Consider the following 10,403-nt stretch of genomic DNA (forward strand, 5'->3'; position numbering starts at 1 on the left):
ATCTAATGTTGTTTTAATTGATGATGAGTAATAAAATGATTTCTTATGGAAAGCAGATTAGTCATGTTTATTGGCTATTTCGATTGGATTTTCTTCAAGTGGTTGGGAAGAAAGTTCATTGCGAATAGTTTCGTCTTCATTTACTTTACTTTCGTCTTCGCTGGTTTCCGTAGTTTCTTTGGATTCTTCTTGTGTTGCTTTTTCAGGAGAGTTTTCCACATTTTCTTGTTCGTTCTCTTCCCTTGTTTCTTCCCTATTATCTGAGCTTTCAATTTCAACATTCGAATTTTCCATTTTGGCTAATATTAAAGTTTCATGGTATGAATTTCGATTATCAGGATCTAATTCCTTTACTTTCGAATGATCATGAACTGCCTTTTCATTTTGATTCAACTTTTGGAAAGCAAATCCTCTATAATAAAAAGCATGAACATTATTCGAATCTAATTCAATAACATCGGACAAATCTTGCACTGATTTTTCATTCTCTTCTAACAATGCATAGAATTTACCTCTCTTTTCCAGAGAAACCTTGAACAGGTCATCATTTTCATTCGAAAGTTCAATAACTCTTGTCAAATCAGAAATGGCATCTGAAAGATTATCCAAAATTCGGTTCGTAAGTCCTCTATGAAACAGAGCTTGAACATGATCAGGCTCTTTCTCAATAAAAACGTTCAAATCATCGAGAGCTTCATTTTCCTTTCGAATTCTAATTCTGGAAATTCCTCGATATAGAAATACCATATCTGTTCCACCAAATTCGATAACTTTAGAAAAATCAGAATCTGCCTTCTTAAAATCCTCAATTTTGAAAAGATTCAATCCTCTATACAAGTAAGCATCCAGAAAAGTTTCGTCTAATTCAATAACTTTCGAATAATCATCAATTGCTTTCTTTCTATCAAGTAGACATCCGAAAGCAGTCGCTCTTTGATAATAATTCATTGCATTTTCTTCCAGTTCAATAACTTTGGTAAAATATTCTACAGCTTTCGAATAATCTTGCTCATTAAAAAACTTTCGTCCACTTTCTTTCAACGATTGAATGTTTTCCATTTTTTTTTATCGTAATTTTTTCCAAACCTTTCAACCTTAATGACCAATCAATTCAATCATCCCAAACCATCAACATTGTAAACATTCTAGTGCCCTTCCAATTTCTGCCTTAAATAACTCTATCAATTCTGGCCTTTCGAAAATTCTTCCAATTCAAAAAGAATTAGGCGCCAAAGAGCAAATCAATAAAAAAAAACATTAAAAAAAAATTAGCGTTAAAACTCGGCAGCGATTTTTTGCGTGTTGAAAAAAAACCTTGCTTGTGTGATCATCACGAATTTTCATCATCAAAATTAATTTATTTATTAGCGTCTTTGAAAAATGACTTTAACTCATACAAATCAACCAAGTTATGGAGCAACTCAATACGGACAACAACCACAATATATGCCTCCACAAGGTTATCCACAACAACCACAATATGCACAACAACCGCAAATGGGATATCAACAACCAATGATGGCTCAAACAACAGTCATTTCAACTCCATCCAATTTACAACAATATCCAAATGGTGGACCTGTTATGGAGACAATTATTGACACACGAATTTCTTCTGGTACTTTCCTCTCTTTGAATTTATCACCACAACTCTTGTCGAACACTTTGGGAGCTTATGGTTTTCCAAATGCTGCCAATGCTCCAGCCGATATTGAAAATAACATTATTAGACCAATCAATAATTTATTCACTCAATTCTACAACAAATCATCCAATTATGATACCTACTACATGATCTCGTTTATTATCTTGATGATTTTAATCATTTTAACAGCTGGTTTGGGTGTAGTATTCATTTTCATCATCTTCGTCTTCCCATATTTGAAGAATAGACACATTTCATCCTTCAATGAAACTACTCAGATTCAAGTGAGAAACCTTTTACAAAAGGAAAATCAAAACAAGTATATGCCACACGGTTTGGAATGGGTTATTCTCTATGAAGTGAAACCAGGAACTAGTTCTCTCTTTACTGGTTTCACCTGTATGCAAGAAGCCAGTTTGAAACTCATTCGTGTCAGTAGACAAGTCCCAACTGTCACTACAACTGTCACACAACAACAAGACACTTTGGTAATGAACTAAAATTGTAAATATGTATTAAATAATTTATTTATTCCTAGTAGATTTCCTAGATTCTTTTAGATCAATTCGATTCTCAGTTAAAATTATAAATAATAATTTATAATAATTTATAATATCAATTATCAATTATCATTAATTTGATTAAAATTGATAATTATTACGATTAATAGATTGCATCAATTTAGGTTTCACAATCATATCAATAATAATCATCATGACCATCCAAATATCACTCTTTCCAATAAAATTCAACCAAGTAATAGTTGAAGAATATTCATTCGAAAAATCCAGCACCGAATTAAATTCCTTCTCACCCTGTGCAGTCTCCATATATAATGCTCTATGAACAAGTACTCCAATCATGATCTTTTCCATCAAACTCGACAAGACGAAAAGTCCAAACAAGAGATTGACCCAGAGTGCTCTCTTATCAAATCTCCAAAATAATTTAACAAAGGCCACAACTATAAACAAGGCTACTCCTTGATACATCATATGATGATACCTTCCTTCTTCTCCCATTTGATGAAGTAAACTCCAAACCTTCTCCGATGACATCCATCCCCATCCAAATCTCGTTCCCAACGTTAAATGTATCCACGATGATTCATATATTTGTACATAATGATAGAAAGCATATGGAAGGGAGAGAATTAAACCAAGAAACCAATAAAACAAGGAATTGGATCTTAAATTGGTTAAAATTGATTTCTTATTGTTGGATTTTACATATCCACTTGATGATGATGATGATGACATAGTCGAGAATAATTTATTGGATGATGCAAAAGTTGAAGTGGAAGGCAAGGTTGTCGGCAACGTTTGTAATTCGAATATTTTTTAAAAATAATAATAAAATATTATTTTTCATTCCGTGATGAAAATCAAATTAGGAAAGGGGAATAATTTCCATCATTTCAAAGAAAAAAAAAAGCGCCAACTAAGCAAATTATTTGCTTTGAAAAAGTCGGCTAAAAGAATTGATAATATACTCATAGTAGATTTGTTGAATCCAATCATCATGATCAGTTTATTTATTGCTGCCTTGTTCGGATCAAATAGCAGAAATTTAGATAAAACTTCCAATCAACAATTATTTGGCTATGAACAACAACAACCAGTAAATCATCATCATCCTCCTCATCAACAACAACAGCCTCCACAACAACCACAACAACAATATTATGTAAATAATCCGCAGCCTCTACCACCAAATTATCAACCTTCAATTCCGCCACCCAATCATAGAAATTCAATCATTAGTAATAATAATATTAATAATAATAATAATTATCATCTACAACAACAACCAGTAAATCAACAACCTCCTTCTTCTACCTCTAATTCTTTCAAAGTTAATAATAATAATTATCCTAATGTAATAACATATCCGCCACAACAGCAACAAGCAAATACTACCAATGGTTATCCACAATCACAAATTGTAGATCACAATCAACAACAACAACAACCTTTCTGTCCTCCTACACACCATGATCCAAATTATAATGCAATTTCTTTGGAAAGACCTAATTTACAACCTATTGATACAGATAGTAAACCATCAGCTCCTACGGAATCATTTTGTAATGGAAAACCTTCTCTCAATGAAACAATTAATGGAAATTTGAATTTTGTACCAACATTTAATGAGCATTACCAAATTCCACCACAACAAGAATCAATTCAATTTCAACAAAATCAACAAACAATTACTCCTCCACCTCAACAAACTCAGCCAACCATGCAAACTATCAACATGAATATTGCAGGTATTCCACTAACTTTGCAAAAACCACTAGCTCAACCAACAGGACAACCAAACGCTCAACCTGTTACAATGAATGCTACTGTTTCTGGAGGAAATTTCAATGGTTTTGGACTTCAACCATCCAATAATGTCGACATTACAAAACCATTTACTCCAATTTCTAACACACAAATCATTTCAACAACACCAGGATTTGGACAAACATTGTGTTATCAACAAGGATATAATAATGGAATTAGAGTTAATCAGAGAGTAGTTCAAACAGGTGATCAATGGTCAACTGAACATGAATACGGAACTTATAATGTTTGTTTTAGAATTTCACCAAAATCAGGAGAACATGCCAATAATCCATTTAGTGGACTCGTTCTAGGAGTTACTGGTATTGCAAATCATAAACCTCCTGCAGGCCATACTCACTTTATCGTATTCAACAATGTACAGCAACGAATTGAAAAGAGAGCATATCCTAATGATTGTCGCCCAGCAATAGCCGGAGCCAGATACATGCTCATGGAAAGTGTTGCCATTCCTTATAATCTAATTGCATCCTTTGAGGTTGATTGTGTTGGAGGAAGAGTCAATAAGCAAAGTCTTTCATGTGTAATTTGCATGCTAACAAATGGACATTCAATCAGAATCAACCAAGACGAAATGGATACAGTCTCATTGTCAGCAGAGAAGGCCAAATGGTTGTATCAGGCTCTGAATTATAGTCTAGCCATGTTAAAACACAAACAACAGCAACAACAAAATAATACTATACTCTCTCAAGACAATATTCAAAATATTTAATTCTTTATTCTTTTGAATAAAGGAAATTTTCTGTAATGTGGAGACAGTCTAAATACTCATAGTTGAACATAAGACTTTGAGATATTTTTGTAATGAGTTCAACCTGATGTAAACAGTTAAGAAGAAAGAAAACAAAAAAAAATGTCTGGTGATCAACTCAATGCCGAGTTTGAAACTGCCTGTAGGAGAGGAAATTTAAATGGTTTTCTAACAATAATGAATATTATTTCCAATCAAGAAGATAGATTTACCTTGATTAACACACCAGTTTTTAGAAATTTTTCTGTAGGTTTTGAAAATTAAAATTAGGATCGGAATTGACCATTGACAGCCACCACCAATGTATACAGTTTGGAATGGACACTTTTCAATGTTTTCCTATTTGATAGATCATAATTTGGTAAATTTTGAAATGACTGATGAAACTGGAAATGTGAGTTTTTAAGAATTGAATTAGAGAAATGAAATGTTTCGAAAATACTTAATAGACATATCTGCATATTGCTGCATTGAAAGGAGATTTGAATTTCATTAACAAGCTACTCAATTTAGATGAAGCTGATGTTCTTGTTAATAAGAAAGATTTTGTGGGAAAAACTGCTTTCGAATTGGCAGAACAACGAAACCGAATGGACATTGCAACCATGATTCGTTCCATCAAATATTCAAAGAAACTCCATACAGCTTTATTTAACCAATTTTCAAAAGGAAATTTATCAGATATTCAATTTATTGTGGAATAATTTTTATGGAAATTAGGATTTTGAAAATAAATCGAGAGTAAATTTACATCAATTAAGAGGATTTCCTGCATTGGTGGTAAGTTTCATCAACTATACATCACAAACAAGAGGATTTTCAAAAATTAGCAAAAATTATTGAAACCACTTTTGATCTCCAAAAATTCTAAAAATGAAATTCCCAATTCTCAATCCAATTAATCTTGTCCGATGATATGATTCCTCATCAGACAAATTTAATTTCTGGAGACTATCAATTCGTTTACACAAATTATGGAAAGTCATATGATAACAAGGAGTCTGATGTTTATGTCTTTGTGAAACGACCAAAATTCAAATTTTCATTCGAAACTTGTTATGATATTCATCAAATTTATTTTCTACATGTCGAATATGGGAATTATTTCGAAACTAGTTTCTATTTTTCAAACTTAACGCGTATGATAAGAAAATTTTGATTTGGACTCATAAGAAATAAACAATACTTTCTGCCAATGAGCACCAACACAACACAATTAAGCAAAATCTTGAATTAATTATGTCCTCGTTTCTCCTTAATGTGAAGCAGGGGTTCCCGAGTGGTCAAAGGGGGTAGACTCAAGTTCTACTGCGCAAGCTTCGTGGGTTCAAATCCCACCTTCTGCAGTTTTGCTTTTAATTTTTTACCTTAATGAGTTAATATAATTTTTGAATTAAAATATCTTGAATATAATGTCTACTAGATACCTCGAAAAGATGGAATTTTCTTTTCAAATGTTCAAAGAGTAAATCAACAATGATGACATGGTCCTCTCCATGCCAAGCTAAAAATATCAGTAAAAAGTTTAATAATTCTTTCGACTTGTTACATACCATAATAGGATTGTTCTTTAACTGTTCCTTTATCATTGATTGTTCGAGTTGAACTTCAAGTTTAAATGTTAATAAATAAAGCTAAAATCTATTAGCAAATGTATATGCCATTTGTATTATCTTAAGGTAATGGATGTAAGGGGACTTGGCGCAGTCGGTAGCGCGTAGGTCTCATAATCCTAAGGTCGTGAGTTCGATCCTCACAGTCCCCAAGATTTTGCTCTTTTGAAAATCCTTATTCATTCCTACTCCAATATCACCTTGTTGCCTTAAAAAAAATTTAACAATAAAAAATTACCAGGCTCAAAGTAGCTGCTACTTGGGCGATTCACAAATAACCAATTACTTTTAAATTTAGCATGCTGATGATGAATTCCTCATCACCCACTACTTCCTCACAACTCGTAGTAGATGATCATGAGGGATCGACACCAAATTCCAGCACTGAAATTAACTTCCTCTCACCTACCACTCTCTCGGATGGTCCATTTACTTCATCTACATTAACTTCCCCAACAAATTCTCTATCTATTCTTTCCAGTCAGCAACTAACTTCACAACAATTAATTGCCTCATCAAATTCTTCAACCTCTGATCAACAACATATCTGAGAGACTTCCCAGAACAAGTTTTATAGCTCAACGAAAGGAAGAATCAGAGAGACCATATGTTCTCTCTCCACACTCAACAGTGTTGATTCATGAATATCCGAATGGTCCTATCAGGGAGAAATTAGTTGAAATGGTTTATTCTCCATTGGATACTCAACAATATTTGAGATTTGCTGGTGGGAGAGCAATTGAGAATATGAAGGGAACTCTACGACATTATGGATATTCGAGGGATATGCATTCGATTGTGGAAGATGTGGAAACTAATTTAGTATTTCCATTAAATAGAATATTGGAGAGACATCAATTGATTAGTTCTCACTATGAAATGTATTTTAAAATGTTGCTAAATTCATTAATATTTATTGCAATCATTACTTTGGGATGTGGATTGGTGTTCTTTCCATGTTTGTTACTAATTCAATATTTACATTGGAAACATGTGAAAAATTATGATAAGAATGTGAAAGAGAGAATCCACAGAATTTTAGAAAGAGAAAATAAGAAGTATCTTCCTTATGGTTTCGAATGGATTATCAAATATAGCATAATCAATTCTGACAAGAAGAGGACATGTGTAGGAATAAGGACAGAATTGGCATGTGTCCAAGAGGTTGTTCTTTCGCTCATCCATGTTCGATCTAATCCCTTCTCTTCCAAAATAGGGTCACCTCCATTGTCAAGTTTCAGCTCTGTAATTTCATCTTCTTCAAGCATTGTGAAGGAAACACCATCGTCAATTAATGGAAATCCTGCTCTTTCAGAAGAAACCACTCCTTCAACAAGTAATCAACTTTAAACTTAATTCAAACATGTATTATATATCTCTTTGAAAAAAAAGCAATTGCTTGCTACAGGATTGTACTGTATCATGAATTCCCTCCAATAAATCTTTCTAAGAAATAATGAACGAATGGTCGTATCCAAATATGGCAAATTACTTTCCATTCAAGATTGCAGCAATCCAACAAACGGCGCGCTCATTAATTATCAAACAATAAAAAAAACCACCACAACCTCCATCCCAAGAGGATTGCATCCCTACTACTCCTCGTTATCCTCATATTGTTGGATTCTCTTCAACTTGCTAACCTCCTCAACCACCCTTAATAACAGTAGAGCACAGAAACGTAAAATGCAGCAGAGGTCTTCATCAATATATTGTGTAAATTCAGTCTCAGTGATCTCTCCACAAACTACTAATCAGACAAATAATCAGAGTTTCAGATCTCCATCGCGGAATGTTTATAAAACTTCGTCATCTTCTTCTCCCTCAGTAAATCCACATCGACACGAATCAACAATTCGAATACCAAAACCATCCTATGTGGTCGTTCAGCAACAGGATACGACCACCACAATTTTAACCGAGTCTCAATTTCCCAATGATGGTCCTAAAGTGGAAGTTTTATTGCAAACGAAAATTGGAATGAAAGGTCCTAATTTTTCGATTAGTAATTCTGGGTCATTGATTGGGTGTTTGGAACAGTGTGGAATGTCAAATTCGATAGAAATGGTGACGGATATTGAGTCTTCTATTTTAAAACCTTTAAATTCTCTATTTTTGGAATACTATGCCAAATTTAGAAAATATGAAATGCTGTATTTAATAATGATACTTGTAGCAGTAGGAATTATAATCATGACAATGGGATTAGGCCTTGCCTTTGCTTTAATAATATTCATCCCAAAAATTTTGAAAAATCGACAATTTGCCAATTTTGGAAAAATTAAAGAAAAAATTCGACTACTTTTAGAAAGAGAAAATCAAACCAAATATTTACCCTACCACATGGAATGGGTTATTCAATACGGAATTTCTCCTCCAGAAAACAATCCAGACGATCAAACACTCGATGGAAGATGCATCCAAAATGCTACTTTACAATTATTAAGAGTTAAAATCGAATCAGAATTGGAAGAAATTATTTAATAAAAATTCTAAAACTATTTCAAAAATTATTTACTAAAAATTCTCAAAGTTTGTTTTCTATTTTTCTAGAAATAAGTTTAAAATTAATTTTTAAAAAAAAATGGAATCACCTCTGAAAAAGAAGAAACTCAATCACGCTGCGGAAGAAAAAGAGAAAAATATTGATTCCGATGATGATGATCAGAATAATGATGAAAATGTAAAAATAATATTATCTAATGATGATGGTTTAATGGAAAGTATTCTATTGAAGAAGAAACTTGGAGGAAACAAAATTAGAACTCTCAATACAAAGATCACACTCTCCGAGGTTTCTATTGATTGTCTTGCAAATGATGATGTGCAGATTCGAATATGTCACCAGAAAAAGTTATTGTTTCTTAGTTGTTGCAAAAATATTCACATTTACAATTATGAGGAAGATTTGAAACTTGTTAGGAAAATTAATGTGAAATTTGATAGTTTTGAAGTCGATAGTGTTGGTGAACACTTGTTTGTAATCTCAATTAGTGGCATGTCAAAATATAGACTTGATGACATGTCAGAATTGTGGACTTTTAGAGAAAACGTGTATTGTTTTACTATTAGTGAATCCAGAAATGAAATTTTCATTCCCAATAATTTGGAAGTTAACGTTTTGGATATGAATGATGGCTCAGTCAAGAGGAAAATTCCATTTCAATTAAGCCAAGGTTATTGCGCAGATATTGTCTATGATGAAGAGGAGGAAACCATTTATCTATCAGTTAATGTTGATAGTTTTGAAGTTTATGACTTCAAATTATTAATAGTTTCAGAAAAAACTAGAACACAAACTGAACTTGTTTGTGATCAGAGATTTAGCCATCTCTTCTTCTATGAAAGATATCTTGTATATATCACAGTAGTGGAAGTAGTCTATCTTTTTGAAAAGAAAACTAATAATTTATTATTAACATTTAAATTGGATAAAATTAGATATTACAATTCCTATTTTGATAGATTAACCAATACTTTAATATATCTAAATAGACAGAAAATATGTTTTAAAAAGTTACACATTGAGGAAAATATTATTGAAACTCCACTCAACAAGGAGATTTGTCTTGCACTTGAGAAATTTGGAGGCAAATTACCATCTTTCATTCCAAAAGTTCAAGTTTTAAACGAATTTGTTATTCCAGAATGTTTACAATATCTATGGAGAGTTGAGTTTGAAAATTCAAAGTTTTGGTATATTGAGAAAGAGATTGCAAAATATGTTTCTTTTCGAGATTGTAACTTTGGATACATTACTGAAAGATGGATGGGAAAAGATGATATTCTCTTAATTGGAGATTGTCCAACAAGTTCAGAATTGGAAAATAACAAGTTTGCCCTCTGTATCTTTGTAAAGAAAGAGGAAGTTTCCAAGGTATCAAATGGCGACTTTTCAATTTATTTGCGTTACTTTGATGAATCTTCTTATGATTATATTATTCAGAGTTTCAAATTTTCAGAATTTGTTTCAAAATTGAGTGTTGCAGAACTTGTAAAATTAGAAGACTTTTCAGAATATTTGATTCATTTTGAAAAGA

At 32.3% G+C, this 10,403-nt stretch overlaps 7 protein-coding genes and 2 non-coding genes across 9 annotated transcripts in view; 7 read left to right on the top strand and 2 right to left on the bottom strand.

The window, feature by feature from the left end:
- Positions 1–57: 57 nt before the first annotated feature.
- On the bottom strand, positions 58–1,059 carry NAEGRDRAFT_53257 (uncharacterized protein; the record flags this gene model as incomplete). Its single annotated transcript, XM_002670806.1, has 1 exon — positions 58–1,059. The coding sequence occupies one exon, from the start codon at positions 1,057–1,059 to the stop codon at positions 58–60; it is 1,002 nt and encodes a 333-aa protein (XP_002670852.1).
- A 321-nt stretch (positions 1,060–1,380) lies between these two features.
- NAEGRDRAFT_74113 (uncharacterized protein) lies at positions 1,381–2,145 on the top strand (the record flags this gene model as incomplete). The annotated part of the gene is made up of 1 exon (XM_002670753.1): positions 1,381–2,145. One exon carries the CDS (start codon positions 1,381–1,383, stop codon positions 2,143–2,145), a length of 765 nt encoding a protein of 254 aa, XP_002670799.1.
- A 141-nt stretch (positions 2,146–2,286) lies between these two features.
- Positions 2,287–2,904, bottom strand: NAEGRDRAFT_74114 (uncharacterized protein; the record flags this gene model as incomplete). The annotated part of the gene is made up of 1 exon (XM_002670807.1): positions 2,287–2,904. One exon carries the CDS (start codon positions 2,902–2,904, stop codon positions 2,287–2,289), a length of 618 nt encoding a protein of 205 aa, XP_002670853.1.
- Positions 2,905–3,166: 262 nt separating this feature from the next.
- Positions 3,167–4,745, top strand: NAEGRDRAFT_59591 (uncharacterized protein; the record flags this gene model as incomplete). Its single annotated transcript, XM_002670754.1, has 1 exon — positions 3,167–4,745. One exon carries the CDS (start codon positions 3,167–3,169, stop codon positions 4,709–4,711), a length of 1,545 nt encoding a protein of 514 aa, XP_002670800.1. The 3' UTR covers positions 4,712–4,745.
- Positions 4,746–4,852: 107 nt separating this feature from the next.
- NAEGRDRAFT_74116 (uncharacterized protein) lies at positions 4,853–5,454 on the top strand (the record flags this gene model as incomplete). The annotated part of the gene is made up of 3 exons (XM_002670755.1): positions 4,853–4,996; positions 5,043–5,144; positions 5,200–5,454. The coding sequence occupies 3 exons, from the start codon at positions 4,853–4,855 to the stop codon at positions 5,452–5,454; spliced, it is 501 nt and encodes a 166-aa protein (XP_002670801.1).
- A 561-nt stretch (positions 5,455–6,015) lies between these two features.
- Positions 6,016–6,096, top strand: NAEGRDRAFT_t684. Its single transcript has one exon. It is a non-coding gene; the product is annotated as a tRNA-Leu (tRNA).
- Positions 6,097–6,442: 346 nt separating this feature from the next.
- On the top strand, positions 6,443–6,515 carry NAEGRDRAFT_t685. The gene has a single exon. It is a non-coding gene; the product is annotated as a tRNA-Met (tRNA).
- Positions 6,516–7,044: 529 nt separating this feature from the next.
- Positions 7,045–7,713, top strand: NAEGRDRAFT_74117 (uncharacterized protein; the record flags this gene model as incomplete). The annotated part of the gene is made up of 1 exon (XM_002670756.1): positions 7,045–7,713. The coding sequence occupies one exon, from the start codon at positions 7,045–7,047 to the stop codon at positions 7,711–7,713; it is 669 nt and encodes a 222-aa protein (XP_002670802.1).
- A 1,234-nt stretch (positions 7,714–8,947) lies between these two features.
- Positions 8,948–10,403, top strand: part of NAEGRDRAFT_74118 (uncharacterized protein) — a gene marked incomplete at both ends in the record, with an annotated part of 2,337 nt that continues 881 nt past the window's right edge. Inside the window, one exon of the mRNA XM_002670757.1 lies at positions 8,948–10,310. Coding sequence (XP_002670803.1) covers positions 8,948–10,310 — 1,363 coding nt within the window. The remainder of the gene's footprint in view (positions 10,311–10,403) is intronic.

This window comes from Naegleria gruberi (assembly GCF_000004985.1).
Source record: "Naegleria gruberi genomic scaffold NAEGRscaffold_67, whole genome shotgun sequence".
Taxonomy (NCBI): Eukaryota; Heterolobosea; class Eutetramitea; order Acrasida; family Naegleriidae; genus Naegleria; species Naegleria gruberi.